The sequence below is a fragment of the Trichechus manatus genome, unplaced genomic scaffold, assembly GCF_000243295.1.
Source record: "Trichechus manatus latirostris isolate Lorelei unplaced genomic scaffold, TriManLat1.0 scaffold00082, whole genome shotgun sequence".
In the NCBI taxonomy this organism is placed as follows: Eukaryota; Metazoa; Chordata; class Mammalia; order Sirenia; family Trichechidae; genus Trichechus; species Trichechus manatus.
This window is the reverse complement of record NW_004444018.1, coordinates 5,282,907-5,305,184: the sequence shown is the minus strand read 5'-3', so window position 1 is coordinate 5,305,184 and position 22,278 is coordinate 5,282,907. Positions and strand designations below refer to the sequence as shown.

At 41.6% G+C, this 22,278-nt stretch overlaps 1 protein-coding gene across 2 annotated transcripts in view; it reads right to left on the bottom strand.

Moving 5' to 3' along the window:
• NTRK2 (neurotrophic receptor tyrosine kinase 2) overlaps positions 1-22,278 on the bottom strand; it is a 437,432-nt gene that overhangs the window by 113,881 nt on the left and 301,273 nt on the right. For both annotated transcript variants that reach the window (XM_012556956.2, XM_012556957.1), the window contains one exon: positions 6,667-6,797. In XM_012556956.2, coding sequence (XP_012412410.1) covers positions 6,667-6,797 — 131 coding nt within the window. The remainder of the gene's footprint in view (positions 1-6,666; positions 6,798-22,278) is intronic.

The window sequence follows — 22,278 nt, the reverse complement described above, 5'->3', positions numbered from 1 at the left end:
CCCTCAAATCCCTTCATTCATTCAACAAGCATTTACTACCTGTAACTACATATTTAGGTGAGCCCTGGTGGTGTAAATGGTTAAGGGTCTGGCTGCTAACTGAAAGGCTGGCAGTTTGAACCCACCCAACGGCTCCGTGAGAGAAAGATCCAGTGATCTGCTCCTGTAAAGATTATAGCCAAGAAAGACCTATGGGGCAGTTCTACTCTGTCACATGGGGTCACTATAAGTCAAAAATTGACTCAGCAGCACCTAACAACAACAACTACATGTTTGGGAGCAGTGGTGGTTCAGTGTTAGAATATCTGCCTTCCTGTGGGGCACTTGGGTTCAGTTCCCTGCCAGTGCATGTCATGTGCAGTCACCACCAATCTGTCAGTGAAGGCTTGCTTTTTGCTATCATACTGCGCTGGTTTCAGCGGAGCTTCCGGACTAAGACGGACTAGGAAGAGAGGCCTGGCAATCTACTTCTGAAAATCAGCTAGTGAAACCCCTATGGATCACAATGATTTGACCCACAACTATTTCTTTGCATTGTGCATGGGGTTGCCATGAGTTGGGAGCTGACTTGACAGCAGCTAAAAACACCTACGTATTTGGCAACATGGTAAAAGTCATGGTTTCTATGCTCAAGAATATGCTACTCTAACAGAGGAGACAGACATTCATATAATTCATTAAATAGGCCTCATAATATTTATATAATAAAAAAAAAAAACCATGACAAATGCTAGGAAGGACAAATACAGATGACTTAATAGCATATAAGGGAGAGCTGATCTAGATGGGGCAGGAGAAAGGAGGAAGTCTCCCCAAAAAGGGGCAGCTTGAACTAAAAGCTGGAGGACAATCAGTGTTATCTGGTGTCATGGATTGAACTGTGTCTCCCAAAAATGTGTGTCAACTTGGCTAGTCCATGATTCCCAGTAGTGTGTGATTGTCCTCCATTCTGACATCTGATGTGATTTTCCTATGTGTTGTAAATCCTACCTCTATGATGTTAATGTGGCAGAACTCAGTCTACAAGATGAGGTTGTATCTTAAGTCAATCTCTTTTGAGATACAAAAGAGAGAAGTAAGCAAAGAAGAGAGGGACCTCATACCACCAAGAAACAAGAGCCAGGAGGATAGCATGTCCTTTGAACCTGGGGTCCCTGCACTGAGAATCTCCTCAACTGGGGAAGACTGACGACAAAGACCTTATCCCAGAGCTGACAGAGAGAGAAAGCCTTCTGCTGGGGCTGGCACCCTGAAATTGGACTTCTGGCTTTCTAGACTGTGAGAGAATAAATTTCTCTTCGTTAAAGCCATCTGCTTGTGGCATTTCTGTTATAGCAGTGCTAGATAACTCAGACACCTGAATAAAGGGTCCGGGCTGGGGCCATTCCAGACCTAGGAATGTCAGTGGTGTGCTGAATGGTACTTTGGGGCTGCCTCATATAATGTATCCAAGGGTTTATCAGTTAACTTTTTCCAAAACACTTGATGTAGAAAATCATCATCATTTCCTCTGCTGACAAGAAAGAATTCAGACACATGAAAAACAAAAATTCTATATTGGATCCCGAAAAAAAGTGCCTGGTTAAACTCAGATTTCACCAATTCTTATTTCACCAAGTCTTCTTGTACAGCCCTCTGACTCATTTTAACATACACCTCCAGGAAGTCACTCAACTCGCTGGGTCTCGGTTTTCTCATCTATAAAACACGAAGCTTGGATTATATACATATATATATATGACTTCTCAGGTCTCTTTAGGAAGAAAGGCCTGGCAATCTACTCCTGAAAATCAGCCATTGCAAACTCTATGGATCACAGTGGTCCAATCCACAACCTGATCCTGGGGATGGTGCAGGACGCAGGCAGCATTTTGTCCTGCTGTGTGTGGGGTGGTCATGAATCGGGGGCCGATTCAATGACAGGCAACAACAAGGTGCTTTTAGTATTCGACATTATGTTTCTAGAAATTCATCTGAGTTACTGGGCGGAGGGTGGGGGGCAGGGGGGGGGGGCAGCCATGAATCCTACAAAGAACACTTGCGGCTATATTTAAGAAAACAAAAATCCGCATGCATTCATAGCACAAGAAAATGTAGTAGGAACTGTCGCTATTGAAATGCAGCTTGGATGGAGCCAAAAATAGCTAATGCATCCAAGGCTAATGCAGGGAAACTGAGATGAAGCGTTTCCTTGGCAATTGAGTTACTTAAAGGTAAAGCAACTCAGTTTGATCAAAGACTAGCTTCTCTGCTCTCATCATCTGTATGGGTTCTTCAATTATAATGCTCTGTAAAGGGGGGAGAAAGGTTGACAAATCCATTTCACTAAAAAAACAAAGGTTATCAAAAATATCAAGAAAAGGTCAATCCCAATCCAGTTGGATCAAAACAAGAAGAAACACCAGTGAGAGAGGCACTCTCAGCCCCACATGCACCTTTGAATGCCCTGCACATGCCTCAGGACAGACTCCATCCCAAGCCAGTTCATCTGAGCCCCTGGAGCTCTTAAATCACTAGGGGCAGCAACATCAGAATTTCCAGGAACCTGACATCTGTCACTCGAATGTGAAGTCTTGGATTTCAAACCAAAGTCAGCTCCTTCTCAAGAAGGAAAAAGGACAAAAGCTGCTTTTTCTTAGCATGCATAATGCATGCTGCAGGCGTTGCTAGGCAATGAGCAGAGAGGCTGTCAAACATCCCTGGTGCCTCCAATGGGAGCGTCCCTGGAAGCAGCATTCAGATTGTTTCATTCCTAAAGGATCCTTTCATTGTGGTCAGGGCTGCGCTGGAGACATTTTCCTCGGAGGCTCATTTAGATAGTCTTTGAAATCACTTCTCATTGGTCAGTGGCCCTATGAATGGGCAGGTCAGGGTGGCAAGAGACAGCTCTAAGCAAAGGTCTGTGTGTCATTCTGACCCCATCCAGCCCTTACATGGCTGCAGCTTCTGGTCCCAGAGAGTTAAAATGGGGATCCTCTCAGAAGCTTGACATCTGTCTAGCACATAAGCAAAACCTCTGATTTCAAGAAAAATTCATTCAAGGTCATTGAGATGAGGATTCATGGGTCTGTGACCATGAAGTTAGAATGAACTTTTAGGCTATAGGCACTTTGTCCTCCTTATTTAATATGATACTTCTACTTGAATTTTAACAACAAGGGTACTGATAAAGAGTCAAATTCTTTATTTTTTTAGCCATGCTGATTAAAAGGCAAACATTCATCATAGATGATTAATTTGCAAACATTTGTTTGGGAAAGGAGTCCCTGGGTGGTGCAAATGGTTAATAAGCTCTGCTGCTAACTGAAAGATTAGAGGTCCAAGCAGACAGAGTCCACCTAGAGGCATCTCAAAAGAAAGGCCTGATGATCTACTTCCAAAAAATCAGCCACTGAAAAGCCTGTGGAGCACAATTTTACTCTGACATACATGGGGTCAACATGAGTCAGAGTCAACTTGATGGCAATAGGTTTTGGGTTTTGGTATTTGGCAAAGCCAAATGTCCTAGATCCAGTTCAGAGGTTGGATTAGGGCAACGACTGGGATTTAAACCAGAGAGATTGCCCCATCAACAATGGTGAGGGAGATGCAGTCAAACAGAAGTGCGCCGTGGGCAGGGCCGCTGGAATGGTGTATGTTCTCTTCCCCTGGCCAGCCGTGTTACCAGCGGCTAAACACTGCTGTCTGTCTACTAACCCTTCAGGGTTACTAGTACTGTTTTAGCCCTGAAGTCCTGTTTTAGCACATGATTGGAAAGAAATGTAATGTATGGGTTGAGGGTGTCCCAGATTTAACTATGCCCTTTTCTTAGGGCATTGAAGAAGTACAGTGAAGTAGGCACAGAATAAGGAATGGTATTAAAATGAACCACTACGCATCTGTCAGCTTGTCATACTGGTGTGGCTTACGTGTTGCTATGGTGCTGGAAGCTATGCCACCAGTATTTCAAGTACCAGTAGGGTTACCCATGGTGGGCAGATTTCAGCAGAGCTTCCAGCCTAAGACAGACTAGGAAGAAAGGCCTGGTGATCTGCTTCCAAAAATTAGCCAGCAAAAACCCTATGGATCACAGCAGGATATTGTTCAATGTAGTGCTGGAAGTTGAGTCTCCTAGGTTGGAAGGCACTCAAAATACTCAGAGGCTGCAACAATGAACTCGAGCATACCAGTGGTCATGAAGATGGAGCGAGACTGGCCAACATTTTGTTCTGTTACACATGAGGTCACCATGAGTCAGAGCTGACTCACAGCAACTAACAACACCATTTAGATGAAAGGTTATATCCACTGAGAAATGTTTTTGGATCTATCTCTATATCTGGCTGAGTTCTCTCTGCCATTCCTACACTGTCACCTAGGATTCCCTAATCTCCCAGGATTTTCTCCCTTTCAGAGTTTTCCACCTTGTAACACCATGAAGTGAATTCAGAGTCTGAAGGCTTGACTTGTTGGGTGGCCCCCAAGGAGCAGTGAGAAGCAGGGGCTTAGAACATGAATCTGTAGTCTTCAGTCTCCTTGTGTAAAACAATGGCTTGGTTAGGACTGGAGTCCCTGGATGGTGTAAACAGTTAGTGCTTGGCTGCTAACTGAAAAGATGGAGGTTTTAGTCTACCCAGAGGCACCTCAAAAGAAAGGCCTGGTGATCTACTTCTGAAAAATCAGCCATTGAAAACCCTTGGAGCACAGTTCTATTCTGACACACATTGGTGACCATGAGTCAGACTCGACTTTAGGGCAACTGGTTAGGTTAGAATTCCCTAAGAATCTCTCAGTTCTATCATTTTATCAGTCTATGAATCTATAAATATACGGGCACCTTTTGGTCTCATTTATCCAAAAAAAGAGAGAGAGAAGAAGCAAAAAGCAAAGACTTCAGACGTAACACTGCCAGTGTCTGAACATTTTGTGCTAAAAAAAAAAAAAAAAAACTCCTTGAATAAATTAAAGCAGAAGCAATAGCAGCAGCAGGCATTAAACATCCCCAGAATCTCTGCAGAATCCATACTTAGAATCCATCATAGACACGTCTACCCCACTTGACCGCTAATCCTTTCGTCTCTGTAGGGCTCCTCTCCTCTCTCTCTCCATCTCACTTTCCCCAATCGATTTGCCTATCGTGGTGAGACTGTTTATTTGATAGACCTTCCCTGGAGGTCTGTTCTTTAGTCACCCCTAAGTGCAGCTTTTATGAAGCTTGAGAGTCTAGGGGTATCTCTGCCACCTAGGTTAGTTACTTCTGATGACAAGGAAAGCAAATGCACAATTTTTCTGTCCAGAGAAACGTGACAGAAACTGTGTTTAGTCTACAGTGGGTAGGTTCAAGGATAATTGTATTTCTCTCCTCAGTTATCCACTACACACATAATGAAGCATTTTAGCAAAATGTACAACAGTAACATAATATACAACTGATTTTTTAAAAAATGAAAAGTCCTGGTAGTAACAAATACCATTCATACAAATACTGTGTGCTTAACAGAAATAAAACAAAACTCAAATCCATAATCATCTTAATAGCCAAGAAGTTATATTTTATCATAATTTAAGGATAACCATGTTCATATTCATTTTATACTCAATTCATTTTATAAATGTATGCCTCTTTTAAGTGTTTTACATGTATTATCCAATACTCTGATGAGGTTTTTTTTTTTTTTTTTTTAATCTTGACAATGCATTTTGAAACATCTATTGAAATCTTTTGTGCTATTTTTGTTAATTCTTGTGTTTTAGAGGGCTCAGTGGAAATTTTATCCCTTATAATAATGTTTATCTCAAATGAAGACCAAGTCTCCTTTTTGAGTTTAGAGAGAATTGACTATGATGGACTTTCAGATGTCTTTATTTTAACAAGAATATTGTGTCTCCTAGGGACGGTGAGGAGTCCTGGGTGGTGCAAATAGTTAATGTGCTCAGCTGCTCACAGACAGGTTGAAGATTCGAGTCTACCCAGAGGCATCTTGGAATAAAGGCCTGGTGATCTACTTCTGAAAACTCAGCTATCAAAAATCCTATGGAGTGGATCTACTCTGACACACATGGGGTTGCCATGAGTTGGAGTCCACTTGACAGCAACTGGTTAGTTAGGGATGATGGATGACATAAAAGATGCCATCCAACCTGGGTCTGCCACAGCTTTTGCTGAAGTCATGTCATGATGTATAAAGTCCTGGGGCCCTGAACACATTTGGGAGGAACAAGGTAAAGTGTAAGAGAAGACCTCAGTGGAAAAGAGGCTTAGAGGGGAAGTGACATCCACACTTCTCCCTTCCAGAACCTTGAACATGAGACTCCCTCCAGCTGAGTTTGGCACAAACCTCCCGGAGGCACCAAGAAATCTGAGGAGATAAGGTTGAGCCTCCAAAACTTAGCTGCTTAGCTGCTTGAATTCTGTTTGACCTCACCAACCTCCCTCCAACAATTTAGTCAGCATGGACTTGGAGGGGTAGCTCAGAGCTTGTCACAGCCTGCATTGGGTAGCTTGCCCCTAATAGTTGGATGTGCCCCGCATATCCTTCTGACTGTCCATTTAGTTAAAGGAATGAGAACACATGTACCACAGAAGACATCATTTGCTCCCGAATTGGCCACTAAAAAACAAATAAATAAAACTTGCACAGGTTAGTGTGACCATGAATAATGAGACATTCTGGAGTTTTCTCTTACCTTCACTGCCACCAAGATCTTATCCTGCTCAGGACAGAGGTTATAGCATTCAGCTAGGAAAACTTTTCCAAAGGCTCCTTCACCTAGCTCCCTTTTCAGAACAATATTATGGCGCTTGATGTGTTGAACAACTGTAAAACAAAGCAGAACGGAAGTTGGAATTGAAGCACGCGGAGGCCAAGGCAGAGGGCAGGAGTCAATTATTCTGCATCCTGACATCGTGGGAGCAAGATTCTCTCCTCTGCACAATGAGCCCAAGGAGATGCTCGGTGTCTGTCCTCACAGTCCCTCCCAAATGGCCGGAAGGAGGTTCCACTGACTTACCCTACAGAGTACAATTATTGTTTTTGATGAAACTAAAGCAGAGACCCAGTAAAATGTCCGTTGGCTGTAAAATATCATTAATGAGTTTTACAGACTAGGAAAGGGGAGAAGCGAGAAGAGAATTAACATTAACGGCAGGCCTCTCGCAGGCCAGTTGCTTTGCATATATTGCTAGTCATGTGTCTAATGGAGACAGGCAGCATCACAGCTAGGAATGCCTAATTCTTTGTTGAGACACCTCAGACTCCCGAGGGACACAGACTCAGAGGACACACAGGGAAAATACAGGATTTGTTCATTGCTAATTATGGATTTGGCCTCACCCTAGTTGTAGCATCTTGAAGAGCTGGGCTAGACCATGGTTAAGCCCCAGTGACTTATTTTGTTTAGACCAGAAAGTTCTAGACTGTCTGTGCTAATGGCTGACATTCTTTATGCCTTTCTAAGACTATGTCTAGATCTTGGCTCACCAAAGCCAAGAAGAGACAAGAATAGATAAGATTAAAGAGAACATTTCTCCCTACAGTCTATAGAAGAGCTGGCCCAATTCACCCATCCAGGTGCCTTCCTGGGGTAGTCAAAAGTCCTTCGAAGCCCACAAGCTACCAGGCGGATAGCAGAGAGAGGCAACGCACAGGAGGACAGAGCCAATGGAGAAAGCCCAACAGGAGACTTTGGAGAGGACACAATTGGGGTGCAAACTTGTGCCTCTTTGCCCGGCACATCCAGTGTTCTGTTGAATCCCTTCCCCTTGGAGTCCTAGCAGGTCTCCGCCACCATCCTTTTCTGAAGACTTACCCCTGAACCGTAGTATCTAAATGAGATTGTGACGCCCTCTAGAGTTTGGAAGATGCAGCCAACAGTGCTCTCTCATTTTCTTCTCACAACCCTTCTCTGCATTGTAAAAGTGGGGAAACTAAGTTTGCAGGACTTCAAGTGATTCACAGCATGTGAATGGTGGAGCTGGAATTTGAATCCTGATCTCTCTGAATCAAGATTTGATGTTTTTTCTTCTACACCACAAAGTCTCTTTTCAGTTGTAAATTGTGTTAAATACAAGAGTCATAATGTATATAAGAAATAGAGAACAGTAAAATGTAAAAATTATCTCCTGCCTTCTCTCTCCTTAGTTCACCATTCAAAGCCCAGCTCAAATTCTCACTGTCTCAGAGTGACAACTACTTTGACCACCTACAAAGTCCTCCCCCTCTGAAGCCACATTACATCATGGCCTGTGCTCAGTTGTATCCTGACTTATCCCCCAATCATTTCATGTCTGTAAGCTCCCTGCAGCAAGCACTATATATCTCATGCTACCCTGTGCAATGCCACAAATGCTAAGCACAAAAACCAAAACACCCAAACCAGTTGCCATTGAGTCCCTGGGTAGTAAAAATGGTTAACCAAAAGGCTGGTGGTTCAAACTCACCCAGAGGCACCTTGCAAGAAAGTCCTTGCAATCTGCCTCCAGAAGGTCACAGTCTTGAAAACCCTATGGAGCACAGTTCTACTCTGCAATACCTGGGGTCATCATGTTAAGCACATAAAACCAAACAACCAAACCCATTGCTGTCAAGTCAATTCTGACTCACAGCCACACAGTAGGGATTTAATACTGAGGTTTAATTTGATAATTTTTCTTAAAAAGTTTTTTTCTTCATTGTAAATTGCATTATGAAAACAAAAGAAAATGTAAAATGTATCTATGTATTTTAAATAATAATGAAATAAATATCCATGAACCCATTTTAGAAATAAAACAACACCAGTACCTTAGGAATCCCTTAGTGGTGCAAGTGGTTAATGTGCTCTGCTGTTAACCAAAAGGTTGGTGATCCAAGTGCACCCAGAGGCACGTTGGAAGAAAGGCCTCGTGATCTACTTCTGCCATTGAAAGCTGTATAGAGCACAGTTCTGCTCTGACACACATGGGGTTGCCATGAGTCAGCATTCACTCAATGGTGACTTGTTAGTACCTTAGAAGCCCCACAGTGTTCTTTTTGTTTATTGTATCTACTTCCCTACTCACCTCTCAGGGATAACCACTATCCTGAATTTTGTGTTAATCTTTTCCTCTATAGGTTTGCTACCAATGCTTTATCCCTAAGCCAGAGATTATTCAGCTTTGCATTTCTGAACCTATGTAAATGGAATTATACTGTACATATTTTTTCCAGATCTTACATCTTTTACTTGACAATGCTTTGGGGATTGAATCAAATTGTGTGTGTAGCTGCAATTCTTTCACTTTTACTGCTTTATAATATTCTGTTGAAGGGTTATACCACTATTTATTCATTCTATGTTGATAGATGTTCAACACAGTTTCTTTTTAGATACAGCCTTATATAAAAGCAAGTGGTGATTAAGGTTTTCGTTTAATGGGATTTTTTTTTTTCCTGATAATTCATGTGGCTTGGAGCTTCGAATGCTCCATGAGCCTCTGGGAACTCAGGGTGATAAAAATCTAAAGGTCTTTTTTATGGGCGACAATATTGATGAATATAGGAACACATTAATTTCTCATGCCACAGTAGCATCGTCTGAATTTAAGAGGAGAGAAATGTGTTCATTAGGTAGAGTGCCCATCTAAAGAACATGAATGTAATTCTTGCAGAGAATTAGCTGCCTTATTTAAATCTAATATTTAATGCCCTGGTTGTCATATGTTCATTGGGAATTAGAGTGCCACTTGATTTACTTCACACTATAACAAGATCAAGGTAAGTTTTAACTTTTTATTCATTTGCATTTGATTTCTGCTCCTTTTTTAATATTCCAAGAAGGGTGGAGAGTTGGTAAAATAAATAAATAAATAATAAGTTTTTAAAGCTATAGATGTTGTTGTTAGGTGCTGTCAAGTCAGTTCCGACTCATAGTGACCCTATGTACAACAGAACGAAACACTGCCCAGTCCCGCACCATCCTCACAATCGTTGTTATACTTGAACCCACTGTTGCAGCCACTATGTTAATCCATCTTGCTGAGGGTCTTCCTCTTTTTCACTGACCCTCTACTTTACCAAGGATGATGTCCTTCTCCAGGGACTGATTCTTCCTGATAGCATGCCCAAGGTATATGAGACATAGTCTCGCCATCCTTGCTTTTAAGGAGTATTCTGGTTGTACTTCTTCCAGGACAGATTTGTTCATTCTTTTGGCAGTCCATGGTATATTCAATATTCTTCTCCAACACCACACTTTAAAGGCATCAATTCTTCTTTGGTCTTCCTTATTCATTGCCCAGCTTTCACATGCATATGAGGCGATTGAAAACACTGTGGCTTGGGTCAGGTGCTCCTTAGTCTTCAAGGTGACATCTTTGCTTTTCAACACTTTAAAGACATCTTTTGTAGCAGATTTGCCAAATGCAATGCGTCTTTTGATTTCATGACTGCTGCTTCCATGGGTATTGATTGTGAATCCAAGTAAAATGAAAAGCCTTGGCTAGAGCTACAATTTCATTATCTTCAAAACTAAAGCTGTTTTCTCATGTTGACCTTGAAATCGGTAAATGCCCCTTTTCTTTAGGAAATGGGTTATTTTGCATTTATTTGCTTTGTTGTGGTTTGGGGCATAATATATTATATGGACAATGGCTTTGCTAATATATTCCCTCTAAACAGAACGAATTTCTCTTTTCTAAGATTGGAAGCTACTTAGGGGCACGGGTAATAATTTATGCATCTATCTATTACTGACAAGGCCTCACGGTGCTTTTCATACAGTTGGGGCTACATAAATATTTAGCGAAAAAAATGTTGAATAATAACAATAACCACAAATAGACACTGCTTAATTATACTATCTCAGATGGCTAACACAATAGCCCTACTGAGTTTGTAGGCAATCAAGCAGGCTCATGCTCTGGGCTGTCAGGTCTGGGGAGAACATCCGACCTGAAGCCGTCACATCATCAAGCTAAGAATTTGTCCCCATTCTCCACAAGAGAGCATCAGGACTTGGTCCAACCTGCCTCACTTCCTGTTTCCCTCAGTCACCACTGGAAGCCCATGGCACCCTCTTGGAGCATCCTTTATTATCTGGCCTTTCACCTCAACATTGCTGGAACATGTCCCAGCCTAAGCCATTGCTCCACCTTCCCCCACCCATAAACTCTTCCATGGCACCCTCTGGGTTTGCTGCCTGTTGTCCACAAGCTCCCTATATCCCCAACCTCTTGTTAAACTTCCCTTTGACTCAAATAAAATCTGGCAGTGTCTCAAGGACCCACAGGCCTTTCCCTGCAGTCCTCTCAAGCATTCCTTATCCTCAGGTACTTCAAGGTCCGTCATGCCTAATTTCAGACCATTACTCCCTCTCCCTCCTCCCAGAGCCCCCGATATCTTAAAGAATAGCCTATACCAACTCTAGGTCCCTTGGTGGCACAAACGGTTTGAACTCGACTAACTGAAAGGTTGATGGTTCAAACCCACTCAGTGGCACTGCAGAAAAAAGGCCTGGTGATGTGCTTCTTTAAAGATTACACCCAAGAAAATCCTATGCAGCTCATTTCTAGTCTGTAACACATGGAGTCACCATGAGTTGAAATCAACTCAACGGTAACAGGTTTGGGTTCTTTATTTTTTTGTTTATACCACCTCTACACCCCTTGTTGCTGACACCTTAGTTACTCCCTTTCACACACTGAGCTCCTGACTCATACTTTGCCTCTCCACCCTTGCACCATTGTTCCAGGCCTGAGGCACAGAGGGGCTCAGTAAGTTCCCTGAGTTCTGGAAACACTGGGCTGCCCTTTCATTCCTGGGCCTGTACACAGTGCAGCTAAGATGAGGCGAAGGGAGCTTTGGCTTGGCTGTTTGCATGGCATTAAGCTGAATCGTGGGTTCATAGGGCTTTCCTCACATTTCATCATTCCACGTTCTGTTTAGTATGGATTCCTGATCACAGAGGCTCCACTCTGCTGAAAATACATTGAACTTCCCTCCCAAGATGTGTGTTTGAGTTCTATTGAAGTTCCTTGGTGTCTATTCTATTCCTGGAGAGAGAATGAGTTTAAGTACATGGTCACCAGTTCCCAAATGCTAGCAGAGACCTTGCCCCAAGATGGGCATTCTTCATCTTTACAAGCACAGGAAGGAGGTGGGCCTAGTTCTCTGTGGTAAGCCTTCGGCTATTCAGCAAGGGGTAGTCTGACTCAGGTGCCCACCATGCAGGTATGGCCAGGGGCAGTAGATGATGTACGTAGAAGAAGACAGTATTTTTTCACCATAGCCGAGCCTTTCCTGTCTTGTCCAATAAGATGTGGGCCAGGCAACAAAAAGCTTGCTAACTGGTCCCTAGCCTTCAGTTATGGGGAGATCAATGTTGGGGGGGGGAAGAATTTTCTACTGTACTTTCATCATGAAGAGCATTAAAAAATGTTTCATTCTAATGTGCTTGGCTAGCTTTTTTTTTCAAGTCTGCAGGCTGAGTTCTGTATACAGAGCTTTGCAAGGTTCTAATGCAGATGATGGGGCCCTGGTGGTGCAGTAGTTAAGAGCTTGGCTTAAGAGCTCGGACACTAACCAAAAGGTCAGCAGTTCGAATCCATCAGCTGCTCCTTGGAAACCCTATAGGGCAGTTTTACTCTGTCCTATAGTGTCTCTATGAGCTGGAATTGACTCGATGGCAACAGGTTTGGTTTGGTTTAATGCAGATGATGAGGAGCCCTGGTGGTGCAAAGGTTAAGCACTCAGCTGCTAAGCCAAAGGTCATGGGGGTTCAAACCCACCAACCACTCTGCAGGAGAAAGATGTGGCAGTCTGCTTCCATAAAGATTTATAGTCTTGGAAACCCTGTGGGGCAGTTCTACTCTGTCCTATGGGTTTGCTATGAGTAGGAATTGACTGGACAGCAATATATTTTTAATGCAGATGATGGAAGCTCTGGGTGGTGCCCAAGGTTAACACGCTCAGCTGCTAACCAGAAGGTTTGAGTCCACCCAGAGGCACCTCAAAAGAAAGGTTTAGTGACCTACTTCCAAAAAATCAGCCACTGAATACCCAGTGGAGCACAGTTCTGCTCTGACACACATGGGGTTGTCGTAAGTCTGAATCACCTCGACAGCAATTAACTTAAGGCAGGCGATAGACAGAAGGATGAATTACTGTTCGAGTTCTTATGACAAGCATCTTGAATTGTTTCTCTCAGAGTAACACTACTCAAAACATTAGACTAGTTTCAGAACTGTTTCTCACTAGTAACTTGTGCTAAAAGGTAAAGCAGCTCCACCGCTAAGTGCGCTGTTCAGTTTGACTGACTTTCTGGGGAGTAAGACTTTCTTAATGAAGGAAGCAATGCACTGCTTTACATTCCGGACAAGCTCCTTACCTTTTTGAACACTAGCATTTTGAATATCACTGTCTTAAAGGGCTGTGTGAACATCTGGACTTATTTTGTTAAAAATATTTTGAGTGAAGTGAGTCTAAGCAATCCATGATAAATAAGGTATCAGGTAAGTATGTAAAATTCTTACATGTTTCCTTTCTGTAAGATCAATTGATTCTCTGCTCTTAACTTGAGGGACTTGAACAAAATCACCCTAAAGCCCAATATGAATAACTGTAAGGAAAAAAAAAATATCAAAAGAAGCTGAGTTCCACCATAAATAGCTTCCTAGATTTGGAGAAAAACTCAAAACAGTAGTGGATTTCAATTTATAGAAAAAAGTCTTTTTTTTAATTCACCCTGCAAAAATAAAAGTGTATATCAAGAAGAGGTACACCAAACTCATGTGCTCAGCCAACTGATCTATATGTGCTGATGTAGTCAAAACAAAGCATGTGGGTAGATTATTGGGCAAATAAATCTACACTACAGAATCAGGGAGAAATTGATGACCAGAAACTGTAATTGAGATGAGTGGCTGAGGATGTCTGGACGTCTTTGTCATTAATGGATTTTTCCAGAGTGGAAATTTGGTGCCCTCGGCCATTTGCTTCATGAGTACCAGAACTGAGCAGATTTCCACTTTTGTATTTGTATCACATTACAGCCACTGAAAAATGTATTTTGTCACAAAGTAGCTTTAGTAGTTTACAGAGATGCTTGCAAGCTTCAGATGGCATAAATGAAATTCCTATTATAGATACTTCCCAGAAGTAAACATTCTGTATTTACACACAAACTATTGATAAGGTATGAATCCGTGTCTACATCCATTACTCTTAAATCTAAAATAAATAAATAAATAAAACCCTGCCTTCTTAAGATCTGAAATAGGAAATGGGTCCTTCGTATTTCCTCATTAACAGGGTTTCAGAGAAGTCGTTGGCCTAGTGGGCATATTCTGCTGAGAATATAGACCTTAAATTGAACAATTTATTGAGGTATCTAATATATGCCAAGTACCAAGCAGGATGGCAAAAAGCAATATACCCTGCAAGACAATGTTCTGTTAGGAGCACCTGAAATATTCTTTCTCTTTTCAAATAGACCTAATTGTAGGGCCTGCCGTCGCGATTCCATCTCAAAGGACTGAATGTTGTGATGAGAAAAAAGCTTAAACATCATCTTGGCCAATTCCCTTGTGTTTGACAGAACAGTGAATAAGGCTCTGAGGGGTGAAGTGGCTTCCTGAAGACCATGCAGTTGAAAAGGTGACAGAGCTAGCTCCCAGGTCCCCTGCCTCTCAGAGGAGTGATCTTTGGTCTTTGTAACCAACCAAACAAACAAACCGGTTGCCGCTGACTCCAACTCATGGCAACCCATGTGTGTCAGAGTAGAACTGTGCTCCACATCGTTTTCCATGGTTGATGTTTTGGAAGTAGTTTGCCGGGCCTTTCCTCTGAGGCATCTCTGGGTGGACTCGAACTGCCAACCTTTTGGTTAGCAGTCTAGTGCATTAACTCTGTACCATTAAGGGACTTTGTAACACAGATCCCTAATTCAGACCAAAAATAGTGGTAGTTTCCTGATATTAAAGTGAAAACAGATATTTCACTTTAGTTAATATCTTCTCTACTAGAAATTCTTGAAGAAACATTCCCGTTTCTTCAAAGTACAGTATTATAATGACATGTACAAAGAGCTGGAGATAGAAAACCAAAAGGGAAGAACATGCTCGGCATTTTTCCAGCTGAAAGGACTGAAGAAAAAATTCAAGCCTCAAGTTGCAATAGTGAAGGACCCTATGGGGAAAATATTAATTGACACAGGAAGCATCAAAAGAAGATGGCAGGAATACACAGAGTCATTATACCAAAAAGAATTGGTTGACATTCAGCCATTTCAAGAGGTAGCATATGATTAGGAACTGATGGTACTGAAGGAAGAAGTCCAAGCTGCACTGAAGGCATTGGTGAAAAACAAGGCTCCAGGAATTGACAAAATATCAACTGAGATGTTTCAACAAATGGATGCAGTGGTGGAAGTGCTCACTCGTCTATGCCAAGAAATTTGGAAGACAGATACCTGGCCAACTGACTGGAAGACATCCATATTTATGCTTATTCCCAAGAAAGGTGATGCAATCGAGTGGAAATTATCGAACAATATCATTAATATCACACCCAAATAAAATTTTGCTGAAGATCATTCAAAAGCAGCTGCAGCAGTATGTTGACGGGGAACAGCCAGAAAATTCAGGCTGGATTCAGAAGAGGATGTGGAACCAGGATATCATTGCTGATGTCAGATGGATTCTGGCTGAAAGCAGAGAATACCAGAAAGATGTTCACCTGTGTTTTATTGACTATGCAAAGGCATTCAACTGTGTGGGTCATAACAAATTATGGATAAAATTGGGAAGAATGGGAATTCCAGAACACTTAATTGTGTTCATGAGGAACCTGTACATGGATGTAGAGGCAGTTGTTCAAACAGAACAAGGGGATACTGCGTGGTTTAAAGTCAAGAGAGGTGTGCATCCGGGTTGTATCCTTTCATCGTACCTATTTAATCTGTATGCTGAGCAAATAATCCAAGAAGCTGGACTATATGAAGAAGAACGGGGCATCAGAATTGGAGAAAGACTCGTTAACAACATGCAGTATGCAGATGACACAAACTTGCTAACTGAAAGTGAAGAGGACTTGAAGCTCTTACTGATGAAGATTAAAGACCACAGCCTTCAGTATGGATTACACCTCAACAGAAAGAAAACAAAAATCCTCACAGCTGGACCAGTAAGCAGCATCATGATAAATGGAGAAAAGACTGAAGTTGTCAAGGATTTCATTTTACTTAGATCTACAATCAACACCCATGGAAGCAGCAGTCAAGAAATCAAAAGATGCATTGCATTGGGCAAATCTGCTGCAAAAGACCTCTTCAAAGTGTTGAAAAGCAAAGATGTCACCTTGAAGACTAAGATGTGCCTGATCCAAGCCATGGTATTTTCAATCGCATCATATGCATGTGAAAGCTGGGCAATGAATAAGGAAGACTGAAGAAGAATTGTTGCCTTTGAATTATGTTGGTGAAGAATATTGAATATACCATGGGCTGCTAAAAGAACGAACAGGTCTGTCTTGGAAGACATACAACCAGAATGCTCCTTAGAAGCAAGGATGGCAAGACTGCATCTCACATACTTTGGACATGTTATCAGGGGGGATCAGTTCCTGGAGAAGGACATCATGCTTGGTAAAGTAGAGGGTCAGTGAAAAAGAGGAAGACCCTCAACGAGATGGATTGCCACAGTGGCTGCAACAGTGGGCTCAAGCATAACAACGTTTGTGAGCATGGTGCAGGACTGGGCAGTGTTTCGTTCTGTAGTACATAGGGTCGCTATGAGTCAGAACTGACTCTACAGCACCTAACAACAGCAACAACTAGAAATTCTTGAAGAAACTTTCCTGTTTATAGTCTGAAATGGACCAAATGTTTCACAATGAAGAATGTTATTACAAAACTGCCAGTAAACACTAAATATGTGTGGCTCAGTGATTAAGAACTCGGCTGCTGACCAAAAGGTCAGCAGTTTGAATCCACTAGCTGCTCCTTGGAAACCCTATGGGGCAGTTGTACTCTGTCCTATAGGGTTGCTATGAGTTGGAATTGACTTGATGGCAAAGGGTTTTTTGTTTTTTTTGTTTTTTAATGAGTGTGACAAGCAGGATGTAAATATTAAATACTTTGAAAAACACTTGATCTTGATTTTAAATACAATTAAAAAAATTTACTAAATGTCTTGATACATATTTTAAGGGTAGAATATTGAAACAGGTAACACCATCCATCTTGTAAAAATAAATTTAGGTCAAAGACAGGAACTATGCTTTTGAGTTTCATCTCTATTTTTATTAAGACACAATCTGGTACTAATCTGAAAATAAATGCAATTTAGAGTGCAGACATAAAACACACTAGGGCAAGAATTGGCCAAATATTCATAAATAATACTAATGATGAAATAGAGCATGTAACAATATTGAGCCATTCTTAAGCACTTCTCAGCAAAAAAATCCCAATGTGCATTACCATCAATTAATTTTCATATCCCTGTGAATGAGGTCAATAGTCACATTTATTTTACAGATGACACCACAATTAATTAACTTACTCATGGTCATAGAGCAATCCACTTTCTTATCCTTTCCAAGTGCTATTTACAATGAAACAAGGAAATAAGGGGGGGAAGAAGGGAAGCTAACATGTGCTGACTGCTATTATGGGCCAGAAACTGTGCTGAGAGATTTACAAGGATCATCAATCTTCACAGCAATCCACTGGGGTATTCTTATCTCCATTTTCAGATTAAAGAAAAAAAAAAAATAAGAGGATCAGATAGATTAAATAATTCATCCAAGGTGTACAGTTAGTAATGGGCAGAGTTTAGATTCTTTCCACTACAATACCCTACCTCTCCTTAGGCTCTCTTTATGAAAGAGAAAATGTATGAGACCAACTTTGTCTACTTAAGGAGTCATGGGTCTACTTTGATCAGTTTAGTTCAATGACCCTTTCTTGGGCAACTACTATAGTCTGGGCATTTTTGTCGTACCTACAAATAAGGATAAGTAAGATAATCCTTATCCTCAAGGAATCACAACTTAAAGGGACAGAAAAACATGTATACATATATCTATTATCAAGGATTGAATTGCGTCCTCCCAAAATATGCGTCACCTTGGCTAGGCCATGATTTCCAGTATTATGTGGTCATCCTCCATTGTGTGATCTGATTTAATTTTCCTACGTGTTGTAAATCCTAATCTCTGCCTGTGGTTAATGAAGCAAGATCAGGTTATGCTAAAGAGTATTAGGGTTGGTTGCAATACCCTTACTCAGGTCACAGCCCTGATCCAATGTAATGAGAGTTTCCCTAGGGTGTAGCTTGCATCACCTTTTATGTTACAAAAGATAAAAGGAGAAAGAAGCCAGCACAGAGATACAGACCTGATGCCACCAAGAAAGAAGCATTGCAAGTGAAGCATGTCCTTTGGACCCACAGTCCCTATGCTGAGACTCTCCTAGACAAGCGGAAGATTGATGACAAAGACTTTCTCCCAGTACTGACAGAGAAAGAAAGACTTTCCCTGGAGCTGGTGCCCTGAATTTGCACTTCTAGCCTCCTAGACTGTGAGAGAATAAATTTGTTTGTTAAGGCCATTCACTTGTGGTATTTCTGTTATAGCAGCACAAGATAACTAAGACATTTATCATGCAATTTATTTACACCTTTGTCTCCAAAAGATTTTAGGTGCTTAACAGGAATATGCAAAGAAAACAAAAACTCAAGAACTCAAGTCAGGGAAAACGGAATAAAAGCTAAAACCAGGCATTAAGTAAAACTGCAAATGTGTAGATTCTAGGGTCCCACATGGTTATTAAAATTAAGTCATAATTTGACTCTGAGCTTCCCAGTAGCAAAAGCCAAAAGAGAAACATAATAATTCACAAAAGTTTTATCATCCATGAGTACAAACGCAATTCCTTATGGAAAATTCTTTACAGCACTTAATTTTCAAAGGAATATCTCAAGTGGGATTTATATAGGGATAAGGAAGACTCATTAACAACCTGCGTTATGCAGATGACACAACCTTGCTTGCTGAAAGTGAAGAGGACTTGAAGCACTTACTTATGAAGATCAAAGACCACAGCCTTCAGTATGGATTATACTTTAACATAAAGAATATAAAAATCCTCACAACTTGACCAATAAGCAATGTCATGATAAACGGAGAAAAGATTGAAGTTGTCAAGGATTTCATTTTACTTAGATCTATAATCAACGCCCACGGAAGCAGCAGTCAAGAAATCAAACGATGTATTGCATTGGGCAAGTCTGCTACAAAACACCTCTTTAAAGTGTTCAAAAGCAAAGATGTCACTTTAAAGACTAAGATGCACCTGACCTAAGTCAGGGTGTTTTCAATCACCTCATATGCATGTGAAAGCTTGTCAATGAATAAGGAAGGCCGAAGAATTGATGACTTTGAATTATGGTGTTGGTGAAGAATATTGAATATACCATGGACTTCCAAAAGAATGAACAAATCTGTCTTGGAAGAAGTACAGCCAGAATGCTCCTTAGAAAACAGAATGGTGATATTTCATCTCACATACTTTGGACATGTTATCAAGAGGGTTCAATCCCTGGAGAAGGATATCATGCTTGGTAAAGTAGAGGGTCAGTGAAAAACGGAAGACCCTTAACAAGATGGATTGACACAGTAGCTGCAACAATGGGCTCAAGCATAACAGCGATCATGAGGATGGCGAAGGACTGGACAGTGTTTTGTTCTGTTGTACCTAGGGTTGCTATGATTCAGAACCAACTCAACAGCACCTAACAGCAACAGCTAAATGATATAATGACCAATGTCCTCAACAATGCTCCTAAAGTAAATAATGAATTTCCTGAGAATATTTCTCATGGCAGAGAGATGAGGAAGATAAAAGATGAACATCTGACACAAAAGCCACCATCAGCCAAAGGATTGCACAGTGAGACCACAGTTGTTATAATAACTGTAAAAAATAAACACCTGTGGGCATACTCAAAATGTTTTGGGGATGAGATTGAAGAATACGTATAATTTCTCAGTACTCACTTCTGGACCTAGAACATATTAGGTAGTCAAAAATATTTTATAAATAAATAATAGAATGGACTTGTGAAAAGAGATGAGTGATTTAACAAGAGATAAGAATGGTAAGAAAGAGGGTATTTAAGGTAGGGGAATAGCAACAGCAAGAATTATGAGGAGGAAAAACCCAAAGTGTATTTAGAAACAGTGATTTATCTTGGTTGTTCCTGAAGAGGAGTAGTAGGCAATATTCTATAAAAGGAGAAAGGCACTGAACATCTCACTAAGTAGTTTAGACAAGGTCGGCACTAATAAATACAAACTCTTGGACAAATCACTTCTCTGCTTCTTTGCCTCCGTTTCCTAATCTTTAAATGAAGGAGTTTGGCTAAAAGGCATCGCAGGTCTGCACCAGCACACACATTCCCCATTCTGTGAGTCCATGACTTTATTATGTAAGTCCCGTGGAACTAATGAAGGTGTTTGTGCATGGGAGAGAAGTGATAAGGAAAAATCATCGGAAAGATTATTCTGGCAGCAGGTATGAGATAAATGGGAAGGCTGGAGGCAGGAAAGCCAGTCAAGGTATAGCCAAGGACTAATCCTCAGAGAGTACTTACGTTTTTGGGAAAAAGAGTAAAAGGAGCCAAGGAACAAGACCAAATGGGCGACTCAGAGAAGTGGGGGAGAAGGCCATGGATGATCCTCAGGAGACCAGAAGCCAGACTGCTGTGGGTGGAGAACTGAATGGGAAGTGAGGAAGAGGAGATGGTGAATGAGGAAGGCACCTATGGGAGGTCAGGTGAGCAACAGGAGTGGGGTAGAGGCAGACAGATCAATCAAGGGATAGAATGGTGACTCTAGAGAGTGAAGGTTGGAGGCGGGATTTTGAAGAATTAGAAGTCTGAGTGTGTTTGTAAATTAAGGGGAACAGTAGAGGATAAGAAATTAAGTAAGAAAAGGATAGGTAGATAGATAAGGTAGGTAGGTAGGTGGTAGGTAGGTAGGTAGGTAGGTAGTGTCTTAGTTATCTAGTGCTGCTATAACAGAAATACCACAAGTGGATGGCTTTAACAAAGAGAAATTTATTCTCTCACAGTTTAGGAAGCTAGAAGTCCAAATTCAGGGTGCCAGCTCCAGGGGAAGGCTTTCTCTCTCTGTCAGCTCTAGGGGAAGGTCTTTGTCATCAATCCTCCCTGGTTGAGTTGCTTCTCAGCCCAGGGACCCTGGGTCCAAAAGATGTGCTATTCTTCTGGTTCTTGTTTCTTGGTGGTATGAGGTCCCGTGTCTCTTTGCTTGCTTCTCTCTTTTATATCTCAAAAGAGATTGGCTTAAGACACAACCTGATCTTGTAGATTGAGTCCTGCCTCATTAACATAACTGCTTCTAATCCTAATCAGAAAAGCAGGATTTACAACACATAGGAAAATCACATCAGATGACAAAGTAGTGGACAATCACACAATACTGGGAATCAGGGACTAGCCAAGTTGACACACATTTTTGTGGGACACAATTCTATCCACGACGGTAGGTGGGTAGGTAGGTAGGTAGGAGCTAAGTGGTGGGAGAGATTCCTAGGGAAGGCACTGAGAGTACAATGGGGTGGAAGATACTGAAAAATTTCAAAACAGAGAGGAGAGGTTTTGAGTGAGCTAGGTTCTGAGGGCCAACCTTGATGCTCATCTCAGGATTGGGCCACTGAAGGAGAAAGGTGACTTTTAAGGACTCCCAAGAGGCCCACTAAGCCCAAGATAGGCCTTTACAGGGCAACTTTCCATTCCTGAAAGGGCACTAGGTACTTCTTGGAGGTCCCCATGCAACGTCCAATGGCGATCAATGGCACTTTCGTCAGTAAACCAAATTAACAGCCCCATGCTGAACGACAGCAACTGGCAATGGAGGCAGTGGGGATAGGGCTTATTTTAACCTGAATGTTACAGCAGATAAAAGCAATCAAGTTATTTGAAGTTAAATTCTCAAAACTTCTTGTAGAAAACAGTCGAGGGGGGCGGAATCCCTAGAAATCTTTCAAACAGCTAGACTGAAAGGAGCTCCACACTTCAAAATACACACACAGCACATCCTTCGCTTTGACATCCCCTAACAGCCAAAATTACATCTGTTCTGCACACTGGCATGTGGTAGAGTTGGATTGATTTGCCCTGACAGCCCTCCCTGCTGGAACAATACTTGTCAGTCAGCCCGGCAATGTTTGTATTTTCAAGAATCATTATGCAGAGTGATTCTTCAAAGTCCTAGCAGGTGGGCCAGACTGTCTTATCTGCCTACCCCTGCCACCCTAAGT